At 42.1% G+C, this 20,465-nt stretch overlaps 1 protein-coding gene across 8 annotated transcripts in view; it reads right to left on the bottom strand.

Moving 5' to 3' along the window:
• Itpr1 (inositol 1,4,5-trisphosphate receptor type 1) overlaps positions 1-20,465 on the bottom strand; it is a 342,964-nt gene that overhangs the window by 98,780 nt on the left and 223,719 nt on the right. For all 8 annotated transcript variants that reach the window (XM_033757082.1, XM_019205188.1, XM_010608720.1 and 5 more), the window contains 2 exons: positions 16,808-16,940; positions 14,327-14,517 (listed from right to left, as the gene is read on the bottom strand). In XM_033757082.1, the coding sequence (XP_033612973.1) occupies positions 14,327-14,517; positions 16,808-16,940 (324 nt within the window). The remainder of the gene's footprint in view (positions 1-14,326; positions 14,518-16,807; positions 16,941-20,465) is intronic.

Here is a 20,465-nt window from a genome sequence, read left to right as displayed (position 1 = left end):
GATTAAAAATTAAGGAGGAAACATAATATCCCAGAGCAAAGAATCATAAAAATGGCATCTTGGGTTTTCTGGAGGAGGTTGGAGCACTAGATCTAGATCTGTAAAAACTGACCGATAGTCTCCACATCACTCCACGCATAATCAGCTGTCCTGTCTTCCTCAACAGGCAAGATACTAGTGGATAAGGGACTGAAAGGGTCTCCTCCTTGAAGACATCAGTATAAATGTGTGCTATCCAGGAAAGCACAAGGCAAATACCCTGAAACTCAGCCTATCCTGGCCAAACAATTCAGCACCTGTGAAATATTATGTACAGTCTTGCTTCTGTGTCATCAAGAGTGTGTATGCAGGGGAGCCCCATGACTGTGACTTTGTGTCTTACCTGCTGATGCCGCCAAACTGTTTAGAAAACTGTTACCATGGGAACTTTTCCCTAACAAGCATTCTTCAAGACATATTGCAGGTAGTGAGAAGGTAACGCCCTTGGGCTCAGTAAGCTTTCTGTGAGTCTTAGCATGGAGGCTCCAGCCAGGAAAACTTAAAACTTTTAGGGCAAAGTTTCAAATGCAAATGTTTTCAAATGCAAGTATGAGCTGATCTGAAGATCCCAGGATTCATGGAGGCCTCACTTAAGTATTCAAATTCTATATGCAGTGTTTACAGTGCATCAACTGGTAAACAAAATCCTCTGTGGGGTTCAAGTCAGTTCGGAGGGTGACCTTAGCATAAGATGCTGTGGCTGTCATTCCTTCTCTTCAGAACAAGATGATAAAAAATGCAACAAGGCATATAGCAGGCAGGCAACTGGGTACTAAATGTGGGAAAGTAAAGACAACTCCATGAATTAGTAATTTGCTATTACAAGTATTAAAAGTGTCTAGATGACTCAGACAATGACCAGAAGAGTTTGTTATTGTTTTGTTTTGAGTTTAAGATAAAAAACCAGCAAGAAGGGCTCACGGTTACCTAATACAAACCCTTATCTAGCATGTGAGGAACCAGACATAGAATTTAAGGGAGTTGTTGATAAGACAAGACAAGAGGCCACATCCCCTGCCCTGCTCCTGTCCCAGGTCACATCGCTGAAGCCTATCGGCCCATCTCTTAAGTGAGCCCCATCGCCCCAGTGCCTTCTCCTATTCTAAATCCAGAGGAAAGCAGGTTTCCCCTTCTATAGTAGAAGAGTGAGGATCTGGCAGGAACCAGTACATCTTCATGTGCCCATGCAGTAATGTTGCCAGGTAACAAATGTAGAAATGTACTCCGAAAACTGTATGTGGCAATATACAACCTCCGCTCCACAGCTGATAACTGAGGGAGTGTTAAAACATCATGTTCTCTTAACACTTGGGCTTTTGGTGTGAAAATAAAATTAAATGGGATACTTCCTCTTGTAAATATAATACAACTCATACACGCAACCACAAACTGGAAATAGTGGTGGGGTTTGCAACAGCCATCTGCAGCACATCCCAGCTTCCCCTCCCTCCCTGAGATGAATTCCAGAAAATCCAAAGAAACACATTAACTGAGCAAAGTCCTTCTTATGACTAGGACAAGTTCGTCTCTAACCAAAGAAAGCCACTCATAAGGATGCCAGCAGAAATTACAGGAAAGCTTATAGATTATAATAAAATGGAACACACTCATACCATATGGGTTCATAATTCTATTGTTAAAATTCATTGAGACTCAAGCAGCGGCTACTTGCTTCTCAGATCAAGTAACCAGCACCACCTTCTCTCACCCTCAACGACAAGACAGCCACGGGACACCAAAGTGATGGTTGGGGACTGATTCACTCCCTTCATATTGGACCCATGCAAGTGAAAGGTTTTGCAGCATGGCAGATAGAGCAATGTGTGCGTGTGTGTGTGTGTGTGTAAAGACAGATCTGTGTTCAAATCCCAGCTCTGTAACTAGATGAGTAAGATGCATAGCTTTTCTGAGATTCATTTTCCTCATCTGTAATTGGGGCTATCCCACATAGCCCAGATAAATTTCATTAATACCACTGTGCATATCTTTGGGTACTTACTAATGGTAAGAAGTCCTTTCTCCTTTTGCCCTCTACAAAACATGAATACTCTTCAACCAGGAGAGATTCTGACATGCAGAGAACCTGGTATATTTAGTTTCTTTGTGCAAAATAGGCAAAAACAGACCTAATAAGCTTCACATTATATACAAGTAAAAAACAAAAACTGGTTAGCAATATAATCTAACTTTTCACAAAAGCTCTAATTAAATGAGCTGCCCTCACTCTCCAAGTAGGGGAAGTTATACTGGATAGTCTTCTTGTCATTAACTTTGACATACCTGGGAACCAGGAACTTGCTGGATGGGAAGAAGCACATATAGCACTTATTTTTATCTGGCAAAAGGCAGATGCCTCATCTGAAAGGAAAAATCTTTCAGATCCCTCCTCTGTCATCCCATGGCCGAGTTTATAAACAAAGCAACATTCCAACCAATGGAGTGTTTTTGATGTATCAGGAGGGTAGAGTGACCTCCAGAGAGAACCCACCACCAAAGGCAACAACTAAAATAGAAGCCACAGAGTCCACTTTGAGGACAAACAGAAGCGAGGTCCCTGATGGGGGTGTAGGCCAGTTCAGGACTGAAAAAATTGGTTGAGCCTTCTCATACAGAAAGGCAGCAATGCAGAGAGGCCAAAATTCAGGCTCTGGCATGAAGCAACCCCGATACAATAACCAGCTACCTCTGTGATTCTGAGCAAGTGGCCTGACCTCTAGGATCCTGTTTCCTTATCAGCAAAAAGAAGTCACAGTAGGGCCTTTTGCAGAGGGCCACCACAAAGAGATAAGCTCAGGCAGACAGAGTTCTTAGCCTGGCTCCTGGTACATGACCACTCAGATTTTGATACTCATTATTACCTTTAGTTATTATTAAAAGAGAAGAAAATAAGCCTTCTCTGGTATCACAAGGCGATTTCTCCAATTTGACAGTACAGTATGTATTCATTTTCCTTGGCTTCAGAAAAACTTACCTCCTCCCTTCCCCACAAAAATACCCCATTAAAATGGTAACTTATCTCCCTTCCCTAAGAAAGTACCCCGTTAAAATGGTTATCACCATTAGCAACATACTCTCATGCTAACATTCAGGAAGGGTAAGAGGGCTAAAATAACAGGGTGGTCACACAGGGTCAGAACATCTACTTCAGTGAACATGTTCTGATCAACCATTATAGTCCCAATGAAAGGGAGTCAGATGGAAGTCTGATCCAGGAAGAAATCGTATTGCTGGGTGAGTGGGCGGGGGAAGATGTACAACTAAAAACTAACCAGAGGTGTTATTCATAAGCAATGACTATGTATCAGGCACCATGCTGAGCTGAGTGCTTTCCACATATCATCTCATGGAGTTCCGAGAATCAGCCACAGAGCAGGACTGTGCACACTGATTCTTCACACACAGGCTGCACAGCCTCTGTCCAGAGTAAGTGGAGGCAGACTTGGTCTTCACCCCAAGGGTCTGACAATCAACTCCGCTTAAGATGTGGTCAATGCTATAGTTAATAAAGTACTGTCCAGACCCGAAGGCCACTAGCTCTGCCTGAGGGGGCCAAGGGGAAGTTTCCAGGGTAGGAGACAGTTCAGGCAGGGATTGGAAACCCTGCCAGGTAGAAGGAAAGTTGGCACATCACCTACCGAGCGGAGGCATCTGGGTGCATGATCCAGTTGGATCTGTGATTGACCCAGCAGGTGCAGGAGAGGGTGCAGGGAGTGAGTGTAGGCAGCACCAGGTCTTGCCAATGGACTTCACCTTCGTAGCAAGGGATTCCATTCTCCTTGGAAGGCAATTAATATAGGGAATGGGGTGGTCAGGCATCCTTTTGGGGGGCTCACTGACAAACAGCATGGAAGAGGGAAACACTTTGAAGAACAGCCAAGAAGAGGCTATTCCAGTCCTTCAGGCAGAGGCCATTGGCTCAGGTCTCAGACATTCTCATGCTAGGAGGTAGTAGAGCAAGGTGGGCAACAGAATGAGCTCTGAAGTCACAGTGCTGTCATTCAAATCCTGGCTCTTCCATCCCCAGCTGGGCCACAGTGGGCACATTACAGTAGGTCACTGAACCAATGCTTGGGCTCACTGTAAGTTCGAACTAAATGCTGGCTACTAAGCCACTGGAGGAAGACTGGTCACAAAACTGGTTCCTGAGGAACAGGGAGAGAGACAAGAGACTGATCACTTCAAGGTTTCTCGCTAAGTGACCAGCAGGGCTGGTCGTGGTGAGTCTACTGGCAAAGCCATGGCATACAAAGGGAAAACAGTGGAGTGGAGAAGATGGCAGCATGTCAACTTAGCACTAACTCTAAACAGACATCTACAGACTGGCAGAGAGATGTAGCCAGGTAATCTACCTTTGGGAGTTGCTGGTTTACATGTTAGGTGGAAGCCTTGGGAGCAAATGAGATCACTCAAAAAGTATGCAGAAAAAGTAGACAAGCAGGCTGGAGACATCTCTGGTACTTCAGAATTTTAAGGATAACTGTATGGGCCAAGGAGTCTTTGTGTTCCCACTACAAAATCTTTATAGGAGGCACCGAATTAGCAGAACATGCTGCCACAAGGAAGTGACTTAAAATGCAATACCTTTGGGTAGGAGGGTCAGAGAGGACTCACAGATCAGAAATCTGGAATCCCAGTCAGCTGGACTCCCAAGCCAATTACATAATTCCTCATAGACAATGGTCTCTCCCTGCCTTCCAAAACCACTGAAACTGCATAGTAAGCAGGGGTGGTGGAATACAATGAAGTGAAAGTAAGAAAATAAGTTTTCAAAAAATAAACCCCATCTGTCTCTACTGCACCACCCCTCCAAAAAAAGGAAAAGAAGAGGCCTCTATTTCCCTGTATTCCCAATTAACTGTGTGTCCAACATATCTTGGAACTTAGGATATCACTTATTTGATGAATATTTACCTAAAACCTATAATGGCCATCCCCAGGATGGGGAAGAACACAGAACAAACAGGGAAGGCCATGGTTCTTTCCCTTAAGCAGCATAGTATCTAGTTAAGCAAATCCAGGGGTTGGCAAACATTTTTCTGAAAGATCAATGGTAAACATCATAAGCATTGAGGCTACACAGTCTCTGCTGCGCTGCAACTACTTAATTCGGCCCTTGTGCACCAAAGCAGCACTAAAGGAGGACGTGCGGCAGTGTTCCAATAAAGCTCTATACAAATATAGGTGCTGGCTAGATATGGCCCTTGGGTTATCACTGCCAAGCCCTGAGTATATATCAAAAGCCAAAGAAGAGAATCTGGTGGCAGCTCAGCATTTGCAATAGATATTCCACACTCCGAAGTCATTAAGTATACTTAGGAAGAGCATGGGGTCTCATGCTGGACCCAAAGGAAGGTAAAGAGAGAAGGAAAATCTAGCCCTACTCTGAATTCAACAACGTGAAATAAAATGATGTTCAATTTACAATTGCTTTCAAGATTCCTCTTTTTTTTTTTTTCAGCTCCCTATTCAAATTTTGGAGACTGTGGGAAAACCCACAGGCTCCTTGGAAGACACCTTCTTTTAAAAAATAATTCCTGCCTATAGGTTGTGCAGGAAGGAGATTAAAATTCTGCTTCTAAAGATCTTCCCCTCTCTTCCTTCTCCTCCCTTTTATGGCAGGCAGAAGAAAATAATATGAGGCTTTCAATTCTTCTAGAGGCACAGCTCTAGATGGACACTGTCCCCTGGGCCCACCTCAGAGGGTCTGTGCAACTGGGAAGGAGCCACGTATGAATGAAGCTGATAATTCTCACAGTAATGTCTTGTCTGAAATTGCAAAACTGAGTGCCAATATGTCCATGTATTGCCCAGTGACCACTGTCACTCAAGAGAGCTGACCAAAACAGCTGCAGAAATTGTCATTTTGCTTTGCAGGACATTTTGCTCAAGTCCAATGTACTCAAGAAGGGTAACTGCTTTTAAATTTTGAGTTTTCATCTTTAGGCCTGGGCTGAGACCAATGATCCTAACTGATCCTGTCCAATGACACTCCAGTTTCCTAGGGAGGTCAGGAGGGTAGTGTGCTTACGTTGTATACATCAGGAGGAGGGAGACTGAGTCAGGGAATAAACCCAAACAAGTGATGGGACTGCCTTCCACTTTCTGCTTCATCCAGAATGTCTACCAGTGTAATTAACATGTACCAAACACAATAAACTCTCCCAACCTTCTGGAACTCTAAAATCATTTTAAATATACACACAACTAGAGGGATTTAGCTAAATGGAGTGTGAAAACAACAGAAAACACAAGCATCTCCCAGTCTGATGGATGATACACCACTTCACAAAAACAAATAAAAAATCAGAAGTAGAATTTTTGAGAGAAAACAAATTTTAAAAGCAAAGCTGGTCTTTAACAATTTTATTAGTCAACAAAAATAAACACCACCGCATCTTGGGAGCTTGGCAGGAACCCAGCATTACAGGAGGCACTGTCTGCATAGATTCACCTACCCCAGGAGCCCTCTGAGGCAGGCAATGTCACCAGCGAGGGGCAGACAGAGAAAGACTTTTGTCCTCTGAGAGGTCTGAGGTGGGACTCAGGGCATAGGCAGGGCAGAAATGGTACTTTCCTCACTCCACTGGCAGTAGCCTCTCTGCACCCCGTACCATCATCTGGGCCACACAAGCTACCCTCTTTGTTTAATACTCTCAACAACTCCATTGTAAAGGGACTATTTTTTTTAACCCTTATTTTATAGATGATACAATTCTCAAGGACGGCCAGCACCCAACAAAGCAGGCGCAATATCCCTCCTATGGCCAAGCTGGGCTAGTTTCACCATTGAGATCCATCTTGGTTTCAGCTGAAGGGCATGACCTTTGGGGTGGTCTTCTGGAAACAGCCAGATATCCCCCTTACTTTAATGCCAATGGTTCTTGATGCCTGTGAGCTGCCCTGACTCTGAGGCTGTTTAGCTTTTTTCCCACATGGATAAAACCTGAGGTTAGAAAACACTATTCACAAGTGACTCATTTCTGACTCCCCTGCCAAAAGCAACACCCATTTACGTAACTCGTTCGCACACCAATCTTTTCCTCCCCCTCAGGGTGACCGCCCTGTCAAGCCAAGGCTGATCTTCTCACAAGCTGGCCTTTGGTTGCTAGCAAAGGCAAATCAAATCAAATCACCCTTCCCACCCTCATCTCTGCTAACTGGGGTCAGAAGCAGACCCAACGTGTTCCTCCCACAAAGTGTTCTACGACAATTCTTCTGGAAGGGCTTCAAGGTGTCACATTGGCTCCTGGGCTCATTTCTTCAGCCAACTCCAAAAAGCATGAACGTGGTAGGGAAAGGCTCCTTGCGTTAGGGATCCCTCTCAGCTGACTATGCAGCCAGTTTCCTGATGGAGTGCTTCTCACATTTTCCAGCTCTAGCTGTGTATGTGTTAAAAAAGAAAACTCTTTTTGGGTGTGTCTGTAGCCTAGACCTTGGCAGAGGAACAACTGTGGGCAGCCATTTGATACACAAAATTCAATGCTTCTGCAACCAGAAGCAAGAAGTCCAAGAAAATTTTTAAAGAGATTTATCCTCTTCGTTTGCTATGAAGTTTTCTACAGTCATGTTGTCATATATTGCTCAAAACATCTGTATTTACTTAAAGAAAAGAAAAAAAAAGCTGTTCATGTTCAAAGAAGGGCTCTTCTCATCTGCTCTGATCCAGGTAAGGGCAGTCCCTGACTCCTGCAGGGAAGAGGAAGTGCAGGGAGCTTCCCCCAGTGCTGGTGGGAACGTGTTAGGAGGAAGGAACACAGAAATTGGCAAGGACTTGAAGGACGGATATAAAGTGCCGTGAGGCTTGCTGAGCCCTGTGTGTGCCAAAAATTAATTCATAAGCAAATGCTTATTTTATAGTTTCCTACTTGCTACAAAACATCTAGCAGAAAGGAAATATTTCTTCTGGGGGATATCAGGAAGGGGGGGTTACCAGAGTGGGGGACAAAGAAGCAGGAAGCACTTTTCAATGTGAGTCTGATCCCACAGCCTGACCACATGTCACCTATTTCTGGAGAATCAAAGACACCATCTTCTTGTTCTTTTGAGCAGAGGGCACAACAAAAATCCTGAGTTGCCCTCAGGGTATACCAGGTAGGAGCACTGTGGTAATAAAAACTGCCCTCAAGAGGTTACCACCATCAGAGAAGCCAGGGGAGAGACAGAAGATGCCAGAAACTTTAGGGACACTGTCCCTTGGTGACCATTATGTCACACTGGGAAACACCCTGAATTTGGCTTCCAGATATTTTAGCACTTCAGATGATGATGCCACACATGATCAGGTTTCAGGAGAAAGGAGCCAACTCTCTTCATGACTGTGTCCAGCAAGTGATGCTTTGTCATTATTTTTGGTTTCTTATAAATCGAATCCTTTAGGTTTTAGGTAATGAAATTCAGAATTTCTGGAGCTATGATCCCATATCCTCAGACAGGATTGAATCTTCACATATCATCCAAAAGGAGATAAACATGTATCAACAGTCTCCTCAAGACCAGAGACAATGGTGTCTTTTCACCCAGCTCAGGGGCTTGACTTACAGTAGTTGTGCAACCAATTTTAACTGGCTCCCTTACCAGACGGTGCTCTCCAACAAGACCCTCTCTCTTTTTATCCGTATACCCATCTCACAAGGAGAGGCAGAACTTTTCTCCCCTTTCTTTGAAACAGGGCTGGTGTTGTGACTAGCTCTGACCAATAGAATGTGACAAAAGTGACAGTCTACAGATTCTAAATCCAGGCTTTAAAAGGACTGGGAGCCTCCATTTTCAGCTTCTTGAAACACTATTCTCGGGACGCAGCCATGATGCTTTAGAAAGCCCAAATCACACAGAACGAACACACTCTAGACAGTAGCCCCGGATAATTTCCGGCTGACAGCCAGCACCAACTGGCACAATTCTGCAAGCGGCCATACTGGCTACTCCAGTCCCATCAAGCCCCTGATGACTACAGCCCTAGCCAAAACCACAGGGAACAAAGGAACCACCCAGCTGAGAGCCAGCTCACAGAATACTGACAGGTAACAAAATGGACATTGCTTTTATCCATTAAGATCTGAAGTGTTTGCTCGGTGATACTAAAAATGGGCATGAGGGGGTTGGGATGGAAAGAAGTGTAAGATGTTTAGCATAGGTCTAGCTCTGTAACTCTAAGTTATAACTTTCTGAGTCTTTTTCCTCATCTCTACAATGGAGGTGAGGCATGTCCATCTTACCTCCCAGGGGCTGGGGACAAACGAATGCAATATCTTGACAAAAAGGACTTCCTAAAAGTAACCCACCAAGCAAAATGAAGTTGGATACCAGTCACATCTGTCTTCCCTACTGAACTGCGCAGCCCTGAAGTTGCCCCCAACCCACCTATGCCTCTCTCTGGAGATGACAAATATTCACTTTGTACAAAGGAGTCAAGTCATCCTTTTTCTAAAGCTTCTGCATTTCTTCCTCAGATCATCCTGAAGAATGAATCCAAAAAAATGAAGGAAGAGTTTGGGGTATAAAGTTGTCTCGGTTTAAGTCTTAGTTTTGCCATTTACTGTTTGTATCAATCTTAGGCAAGTTCCTGAAATATTCTGAGTTTTAGTTTCTTCCACTACAAAAACAGCTTTCATAATAGATATCTAATATCTAATCATAACACCTATCTAATAGAGGTAGCATAGGATTAAATGAGGTGACACATGAAAAGCAGTTACACACAAGGCAGGGCACAAAGTTGGCACTTAATAAATTATTAACTTTTTTACTTCCTAAAATTATCACTCACTAAAATTCATTTTGGCATTCAGTCACATTATTTTTCACATATGTGTGACTACCACCCAAAGCAGGACACACAAATGCATCGATAACCCCTTGTATTATTCCTTTATAGTCACATGTTCCCCTAATCCCTAACTCTGGCGTGTGATCTATTCTCCATCACTAGTCTTATCTAAATACCATACAGATAGAATCATACATACTTATGTCACTGTGATTTGCTTTTCACTCAGCATATGTTGAGATGTATAAATTAATGCATTTATTGATAGTTTGTTCCTTTTAATTGCTAAGTATGGATGGATTATGGTTTGTTTGTTAAATCACTATTATTTCTAATAATTATTTTCACAAGCCAAGGAAGGCTTCAGAAGCGGAACCAGCCACCCTGCATTACTGGGCTCTAAAATTCCTTGGGAAACATTTAGTGATTGCTCAAATATCCTGACCCCAAAATCACTAAAGGACCCAGAAGAACATCTGTGCCTCACACTTGATAGCCTAGGGACAGAAGCCCAAAGATAGATTCCCTAATCTCACAGAAAACAATTAGAAATCTGGTCATTTCTTCTCCTCTCCGTATGACACATGTACCAGACCCTGACAGGAAGTGTTATTAGCCCTCAGGGCTTCCTAAAGGCCCCTCTCTGGATAGGCAGTACAGTTCTAGCACTATGGAGCCCTGCTTGCTTCCCTGCAGTTGAGCTTTCTACCACTTTCCGTCCTTGGAAAGACTAAATCTCAGGAAGCCTACCTGACCACAGACTCATTTCCTTCCTACATGGTGCATGTCGGGCTGAACAGGAGTGATAATGAGCAGTGAGCTCCAGATGAAACGACCCCACTTCAGCAATCACTAACAGCCCCCACTACAGTCTTAACCAAAGCCAGGCTTGCCACCCCGCAGGTCATTTACCACTTTAAACCAGCTAATCCGTGACACAACGAAACTCTGAATCACCATCCCTAGAGCTTCAGAATTCCCGTCCTCAACTGGCCCCGGATACAACTCTCATTCCACATCATTTTCTCCAGAGAAAGCAGCTCAGAGCCAAGGGAGATGTTACAAGTCAACTCTAGGCTAGAAGACATTTTCCTGGAACCACAGGCCTCCTATAACACAATGGGCGTCACAAGTGGGGTCTGGGATAATGGCAGGAACAGCGCAAGACCCAGAGCACGCCCATCCTGGCAAGATGCTACAGGCCCCCATATCTGGGTCCCCCACTAATGAGCGCCCAGCTCCCTGGACAGAAAGCGGTTCCACTCCTATAGCCCCCTCCTCAAATTTTATCTGGAGCCTGAGCATATGGATCATAAATGTGTGAAAACATGAAACTAATATTCATAATCACTACAGGATAAAGAACTTGAAGGAAAAACAGCTTCTGTGTGCCTTGCATCACCATCAGGGGTACACTGTGAAAAACACGGCATCTTGCCAGAACCCTAGACTTCATCTCTCCAGCGAGCTTTGGCGCTGGCGGCCTCAGCCCCCGCAAGCTGCTTTACGCTTCCTTACTTCTTAATTAGTACTGTCTTCAGGCACATACTCAGTACCAGAACATGAAGCCTCCAGAGCCAACTGTGGCCTCTGACCTTCTCATCTCCTGCGTCCCGTGAGGTGCCATTTCAGCCAACAGGCTGCCAAGTGTCAGCAGGTCTGGAATGGGCCTCAGCAGGTCAGTCTGAGGGTGACACTTTGTCCCCTCCCTTTCCCATGAATCCCCACAGGGTCTAGGCTCTCACTTCTGAACCCACTGTCTTGTTTGACTGAGATAGCACTTAGGTATAGTAAAGCACACCAACTTTGTAGGTATGGCTCAATGTATATTGATGTAGCTGTACTCCCAGCACCCAAAGAACTCCCTCATGGCCCTCCTGCAAAATATCCTCTGCATAACATAATCAAATTGTGATTTCTGTGACAAGAAATTCATCTAGAGTTCAGGCTCTTACTACTACTTCTTAAAGCACTGCTTATTTTATAAAAAATAAACTTTATTGTGCAAATTTAAGATATACAACATGGTATAATGAGACACATATATTCAGTTAAGGGTTATTACAGTGAAGCAAATTAATTATGCATCATTTCACACAGTTACTTGTTTGTTTTTGTGGCAGGAACAGCTAAAATCTACTCATTCAACATGAATCCCCTATACAGTCCAATTTTTTTTACCTATAGCCCTTATACTGGACATTAGATCTCGAGATATGTTGACTCCACATGTCTGCTACTTGCAAACTAATTCTTTAATTACCAACTGCCTCCTTCTGGACCCTTCTTCCCTCAGTTTATTTGTCCTACATCACAGCTTCAGGGCCCCTGATGGCACCTACACTGTTCCTGTGCACAAATGCTAGCCCACCATGGGCCCCGTTCCTTCTTCTGCATGATGCTCCTCAGTCTGAGAGACCTAATCCCGGCCGAGAGCACAACCAATGTTCCCTCTCCTCAGCCTTTGTTTCCCCAGAATGTGACCACATATCCCCATGCTGAAGGCTCTATTTCTTCTTTTCAGAACCACACCTCTCCTTCAAAGCACAATTCATAAAAACACAAACAACAACAACAACAAAACTTTCACAAACTTCTCACACAGATGTTGCTACTTCTCAGGTGTTTCCAGAGAATCAATCACTCCTACCGCTTGAATGGCACGAGACATTATTCTTGGTATACAGTTTCCCCTGTGCGTGTATGTGCATGCATGTATCCTTGTAGGATACTCAATTTCTTGACATTCAGCTTCTAGAATTCTATTATTTCTCAAATTAGTAAAACTTTCTTAAAATTTGGAGAAGGGAATGAATGGTCTAGCGTTTATTTGGCCAAATGAAGGGGGTAGTTTCATCAACAATATTTCATTACTATAAATACACCAGATCTAAAAATAAAAAAATGGAGAGATAGAATCTCAGGATAAAATGATCAGATGTTTTCACCACACTTTCCTCATTTTTCACTCTTCCTACGCCTGGAGAAAATTTTCATGGACCTACTGGCTGAAGTGTCCAGAAACCCTACTGCCCTGTACCCGCCAGCCAAACAACATGTACACAGAAAGTGCACCATAAATATTTAGTTCAACTGATCTAGTCACAGGAAATCCTGCTGTTCAGAGACAAAGAACATTTAGCACTATTTCCATTCCAACACACAAACCCAGACATCATGAACACAGCAACTGGAAGACAATATCCCAACTACAGGAAGGACTGCAGGGCCTAGCCACTCTCACAGTCACACTCACGTGTGAGAAAATCAAACATACAACTCAACACGGCCATGTGACAACTCAGACAAACTACAGACTCTGCCAATGGCACAAATGACTCACTGTCATAAAGCTCAACTTAGTGCAAGCATAGTAACAAACTTCAAAAGTGTGTACTGCAGCAAATGTGGACTGAAGAGTAAGAAGAAAGGGCCAAGGCTGTGGGCTGTACAAAGTGATGCCTGGCTGGGAGAATCATTGAGGGTGAAAGCTAACCTGTGCTGCACTCGCCAAACCAGGTATCCTGGCCTGAGGGGCATCTGCCACCAAAGAACACCCTTTTCTGATTTGCACAAAGAAATTCAATAATCTTGACAGTGAATTCTAAGCCCAAGAAAAATAAGATCACATATAAACAGAAGGCTGAAACTTATGTGAGTTACATAGCCATAAAATTTGTGTATACACACACACACATACACAGGTGCACGCAATTAAACCCTATTCAAAGAGCCACAAAGACAGATGAGGGCATGAAAAAGGGGTGCTTAAAATATTTAAAGGAATAATTTTAAATGCCACTTCTACTCTAGCACAGTGGCATGTGCCTGTTAGTCCCAGTTACTCAGGAGGCTGAGGCATAAGATTGAATCACTTGAATCCAAGAGTTCTGGATCAGTTTGGGGGAACACAGCAAGATCTCATCTCTTTAAAAAAAAAAAGTCATTACTTCTTAAAAGTTGTATTACTTATAGAATAATTAAAATGGCTTCCTTATGAACTTTTACCAAATTTCTAGTTTTTAAACTATTTTAAAATAAATATTATACTCAGCTAACAAAGATTGTTTATCTTTGATTTAGTCTGGCTTTTTTTATTAGTTCCACTTGATTTGGTTTTACTGAACTTACAGTTAAAAGGCAGAAAAATTTATAGTGAACAACAGCTACAGCCATCTATAGATATAAAAATTAAATGTCCTCTAGAGTGTACCTAGTCCAAATTCTCTTCTAGTTATCTAGTGATGAGATCTTCTATATTCCTAGATAAAAACTATAAATAACTTCATGAATTTATTTTTTCAACAAATATTATGGAGGACCTACTATGCCCAAGACCCTGGGCACACATCCTTAGTGTTACATCAATTTTCAAATGTAACAGGATTTGGAACCATGGCTGTCTGAAATGACTGAATGATCCCAGCAAGGTAACAGAATGAGTGTCTCTCATTCAAGTTTTGTCACCTTCCAGGTTCCTCTGAGGCAGAGATTGGTACAGGTCGCCAAGCTGCTTCTTACCTGGATGGTGGTGTTGCCTCCTTCTAGCAGGGCAATGGCCAAGAGAATGCTTTCATGAAACACTCGGTCACTGGTTGCATTCATTATGAGGTCGATTACCAGATTGGAAGCTCCCTCCTTGTCCAGGTGACACTGAACCTCGGCCAGGCTCATCTCACCCCTACTCGTGGAGCTGGACCCAGATCCTCCCCCTAGGGAGAGAGAACATTGTTCTTATTAAGCACACTGGAAGCAATCAGCATTTTTTCATATTCACTGTGCACCAACACTTTATGCACTGAAAAAATGCTTTCCTTACTTTATCTCTTGCAACACTCTTCACAATACCACAAGTACTAATTACTAACACAGATAGATAAAATTATTGTCCAAGGATACTCAGATTGTAAGTACCAAAGACGGCCCTGAACTTAGGCAGAGAAGATGAAGGATAAATGACATGTTCCTTCAAGTGACCCAAAGCCATCCAGCTAACACTCTCCCTTATATTAAAACACAATGACTTGGAATGGAAATACCAAGAACTGGTTTAAGAAACAAGTCAAACTTAATTCTTATGGGGCCAGGGATTTAGCTCAGCAGTTCGGTGGCCTGCCTTGCAAGCGCAAGGACCTGAGTTTAATCCCAGGTACCAAAAAAACAAAAACAAAAACAAACCAAAAAAAAAACCTTAATTCTTACAACACTCCTAGGAAAGCACAGTCTCTGATAATCACTATAGTCCTCTTTCTTTCTTTTTTATTTTGTTTTGAGACAGGGTTTCGCTCTGTAGCTCAGGCCAGCTACAAACTCACTGAAATCCTCCTGCCTCAGCCTCCCAAGTGCTGGTACCTACAGGCATGCACCACCACACCTGGCTGGTTTAATTTTTCTTTCCGTTTCTTTTTTTGTTTTTTCCTTCCTTCTTTCTTTTTCTCAGTACTGGGGATAGAACTCTGGATCTTGCTCTTGTGGGGCAGGTACAGAGCCACTGAGCTAAATGCCCGGCCCTGATCATCCTCCTAATAAATGCACACTAACCCCAAATTTACCCTTTCACATCTATCTATACATTCATTCACTAGTTGTTCAGTGCCTGGCATGGAGCCAAGAGCTGAGTCTATGGATGAACAAAACAAATGAAATCCAGTCTTCACAGAGCTTCAGGCGAGATGAATATGCATAAGAGACACCCCATGCCATTCAGTGGAATGGATTCAGATCATGTTTGAAAGGCATGTATTTATGTATTTAAGAATGTATCTTGCATTATTATTGGCAGCAATGGAAACATTACAGCACATGGAGAACTAGGCTGATCCATTTCAGAAAGCAGAGAATGATCTATCAACCTTCCCTATAGAGCTCAACTCCAATGTCTCCTTCTTGGTGCTGCTTGCCCATGGCTACAGGCCCTTCCATCTATAGTACAAGGTGCAAATTGGGTTGCACATCTCTGCTATAACTTCTTAAAGCAAAATCTCTCCTGATGCGTTTCCTCTCGTGATGCCTCCCAGAGGCCTCACGTATTTGTTGAATGACCCCACAATACAAAGAGAAATAGCTTTGACATGTTGTATGAGGAACTTCTACATGAGAATCAAAGGGGACTTTTGAATGTGAAAAGCTGAGTTCCTGTTTTTGGGATGCTGTGAGAATTGCATCTTCATGGAAGTCTGCATAGCTCCATTAACTGAGCAGATAGATACGTGCTTCAAATTTTCATCTGGTTAGAAATTCAAACTCCTTCCCCAAAAGTTGCTAGGATAAATGTGCTAAACATTAAGTATCATTGTACTATGCATGGAAACTGCCAAAGATCTGAAGCCGCCCGACAACCACAAGATGCAATCTGTTAACTTGCATTTGCGCTTTGAACCCTGAGACCCTCCCTTAGCTACCAGTTCCCTTGAAAACCCAAGCTCAGTAAAAACCATAATTATACTTAAGATAATTGGCAATGCCATTACAGTTTGTTTTGAAGCATTACCGTGTGGAATTTGCTTCCGTTCTTTTGTTAAACAGAGATAGTAACAGTACCTACCCAAGTAACAGGTAAGTGCGAAGCCGAAATGAGATAAAGTGTGCAAAAGTACTGGGGGGGGAAAGTCCCTCACACTCAGTACCTAACAAACGGCAGCTTTCACCATGCTGGCTATCAACATCCTTATCACATTATAGGAAGTCACAAGTCCTAATGACCACAGGAAATTGTACAATAAAATCTAGTTCCTTGAATCATTCAAATATCACCGAGAGGGTCACTGCATGGGAAAGTAGGACAAAAGGCTTAGCCAGTATCTCTCAGTAGGGAAATGCTATTTTTTCAGGAAATATGCTTAGACATGAATTTGATAGTCAACTAAAGATAAAACAAGTTGCTATAAAAAGTACACTTATAGCATAAATTCATCTAAATTTCAAGCTATTAAGCAGAAACATGTAGTATTATGTGACACACTGATTCACACATGAAGTAGATTAGCATAGCACATAACCTACCTCCTCCCCCAGGCTTGCTGGGTCCTCCAGGTGACAGTGGGCCATTGCCAAAGCTGGTAAGGCTCTCTCTTCTTCCTGAAGGTCTAACATTCCCATAGTAACGGTTGACCAAAATTTGCCGGAGTGCCTCACCCTTAATTCAAACACAATAATGAAATCAGGTTCCAAATTTAATGTATAACTAATATTAAAAAGACACAGAAGTACTAAGGTATAATTTGACTAATTTTCACTCAGTGAAAAAAAAAATTATTAGTAAAAGCATTTGAAACCTCTGAAGTTAGCTTCAGTATTTTAACAGGAAAGCAGATCATGCTTTTAAAAATGCTGCCAATCTAGAAAATTAAATATCTAAAGTAGCCACTCACACATAGAAGAGTAACTCTTATTGGCAACAAACAATAACAAAAACAAACAAAAGATCCTCTGAGTTAAGCTGATGAAATGTGGATAAACTGAAAATTTTACAGGTCAACTTCCTCATAGCAACAGAAAACTAATTCCAAGTCTGGAGTTTATTCCCCAGGGGCCAAGAAAATACTAAGATATAAGAATATACAATCCCATATAATAAGCCTTCTTACTAAGACAGTCAATGGACCAAATGGTGAAGATAAAAATGCTACATGACACAAATTAGTGGGAGATATCAAATATATCAATGAAAACAGGCATCATGGACAAAATGAAATTATGTTTGGTATTTGCTTTAAACTAATAAAGTAGAAGGAGAAACAAGGAACAATATAAATGAAATCAGAATGGGTAAAGATAGCTGGCAAAGCTGGAATACGAACAAGGGCTATCAAAACTCTTCAGACTCCTTTCGTATATATTTCAACTTTCCATTACGAAAGTTTTAAAAAATATAAACATCAAAAGAGTATTGATTTTTTTTTCACCAGTAGTAGGTGCATCTTCAAGCCAGCACACAGAAGTAGGATCTATTCTCAGCTCTATCACATCTGCAGTCATGCTCCCAAGGGACTGCCAGACCACCTCCTAATCTGTACATTTGAAGACAGAAGCTTTATGAATTTCCCCTGGACTGTTTCCCAGGGACAAAGTAGTGAGACATGGAGTTTCTCTGCTAGATCCACAAGAGAGGTTAAGTGAGAAGTCTAGCAGAGAGAGGTGCTGAAATTTAGCAGGTCTCTAAAATAGAGATTCAAGAGTTCTTTTGAAGGGACCTGCAACTGTAACATGAGTCAGGAGAATTTCAAGTGATTTGTTAATAAGCTCTGAGAATAGGTCTGGAGACTTCAAGAGAGGCGTTTTGCAAAACAAGCTGGGAGGGAGCTGAGAGTAAGTGGGGGCATCCCAAGTGAAGCAGGAGGCTCAAGAAAGGGAGAGAAAGCCATAAAACACATGCATTCTGTCTACAGTTGAAATCATATAAAGACCCAGGGATATAGTGTCAAACTCTTCTCCTTTGTTAATTGATGCTGCTAGTCAAAGACTTCACAGAACAAAATGGAAGGGGCCAACAAGTGAGAGAGGAGGTAATGGAAGTGGGGAGTACTAATTCTTAAATAAATGTGCAGGAAATTAATGGGATCCCAACTTTCTCTTCTCCATTCTACCTACAAATATATTTCTCATTGTATTTTGCAAAGCAGGGTACCTTCTGTCAGTTTATGAAATTCATTTCCCACATGGACTGACTGTAAATTCAAAAGGTACAAAGATGCTTCCAGTAAGAAAGTTATTCGTAATTTTTAAGCACTTTTAAAATGAGCTTCTTGCCAGTGAAAAGAAAGTTTCAAAACACCCCACTTCTGTATAAAGATACAGATTTAATAGCATTCCATGCTCAGGCACCATGGCAAACATATCGTCTTTCTCCAAAGCAGTCACTGAGAAATTGGGAATTTAAAATGCTGACTCCATGGGCTGGGGATTTAGTTCAGTAGCACAGTACCTGCCTGGCAATTGCGAGGTCCTGAGTTTGATCTGCAGTATCAATCAATCAATCAATCAATCATTTTTAAAATGCTAACTTCATAAGAGAAATATAAATTTTAAAGGAACATTCAAGGAAGATTACAAAGAAATGGGAGGGGTTGCCTCTATGCTCAATATAATATAATATAATATAATAGATTACATATGATTTCCCTTTTAACATATCATGATACATCTACTTAACTTTCTGAGTGAGTTTAGTTAGTAAGTTTCAGCAAGAGGGATGGATGGCAGCAAACCTTCCTAAGTCTCTAACTGGGCCCCCTTTGATACCATGAGAAAAGTGTTTTGAGAGCTGTGCTGAGATCTGTGATCTGTGGCCACAACACAGCCCAGCCAACATTGTGCTAGACCACAGGGATGAATGGTAAAGTCAAAGGAGGTCTGATGGGGACCAGTCGACAAAGACCCATCCTTGGGTCTTCACACTACAATACCATTTCGGGCCAGAGTAACTCAACTAGATTTTCACATCTTGGTGGCTGTTTTTCTTTTCCTTCCTTGAGGTTTTGAAGGTAAGAGCAAGACCTTTTATAGTTTGCAATCCAGCTGGCAGGAGATAAAGAAAGGCGTGCAAGGACTCCACTAACGAAGTCCACGTTTATGCAGCCTGGATGCCAAACTGAAGATACAGAGGGATTGCACATTACCATTCTGCTTCTCTTTCAGCAGAAAAACCCTAGCAGTTTCTATAGCAACTGATGCATCAAATGGTACATTTTCTCCCATAAGAATGATCACAAAATGTGCTCATTATGGGAAGAAAAGGGGGAACCCCCAGACACACACAAACACACATACACACACTCCACCTTACAAACTTTTATTTCCTCTTAGTTATAAGGTATTTGGCACATATTCACCGCACCTTCTCTGCACATACATTTAACAAATGGGGGGAAATAGAGCAAGTGGGATTTGTTTTTCTTTATATAAAAAATAAGATTCTCTTATAAAAAGTATAAAGATTTAAAAGTTTAGGCAGAAGAGGACTGGAAGAGAAAATGGATACGCATTATTAAAAGTTATGCAAATACTAGTGTGAAAATTTAGGTTCTATGAAAATTCTATTTTTCTGAGCCACTGGTTTAATTTAGGAAAAACTAAAATCTGCAGACAAAAGCCTTCCTGATCATGACATAAATTACTCTGTAGCACTATGCTGCTCACATTGCATCAGACTAAGAAATCTGAGTACAGAGAAGAGGGAAAATGACTTTTCAAATAATGTCACTGCTTTAGCACTGGCTGCGTAACTGCTTTTAAAAAATAATGTCAGTTTTTTCCAGCAGCAATTTACACCTACAGTATGCAAACAATTATCTGATGAGATTCCTCACATATTATTTCCTAAGTTTGAGAAAAGAAAAAGTCAAAGAAAGTTTCATTTGCAATGTCCTGTAAAAGCAGGAACAACTGGTAGACCAGGGATATGGACTAATGACAGCAAGTTCCTACCCTGCCTCTCCACTAAGAGTTTCATTTTTATCAATTAAAGTAGTGGCTAATGAGCTGTGTGGGAATACAGCCACATGCTAAACAAGGCATTTAAGGAGTTAACAGACAGTGTCACATACCAAGGAGAGGGTAGTGACTTTGGTTTCCCAGGTTTCAGCCACTTAAAGATCATGTGCTTCAAGCAAGATCACCCTCTCACATGAGCAGTGAGTCTCTCACACCTTAGTCAGCACTG

Source organism: Fukomys damarensis, unplaced genomic scaffold (assembly GCF_012274545.1).
Source record: "Fukomys damarensis isolate Sample0158 unplaced genomic scaffold, DMR_v1.0_HiC HiC_scaffold_28, whole genome shotgun sequence".
NCBI lineage: Eukaryota > Metazoa > Chordata > Mammalia > Rodentia > Bathyergidae > Fukomys > Fukomys damarensis.
This window is presented reverse-complemented; position numbering and strand designations above follow the sequence as displayed.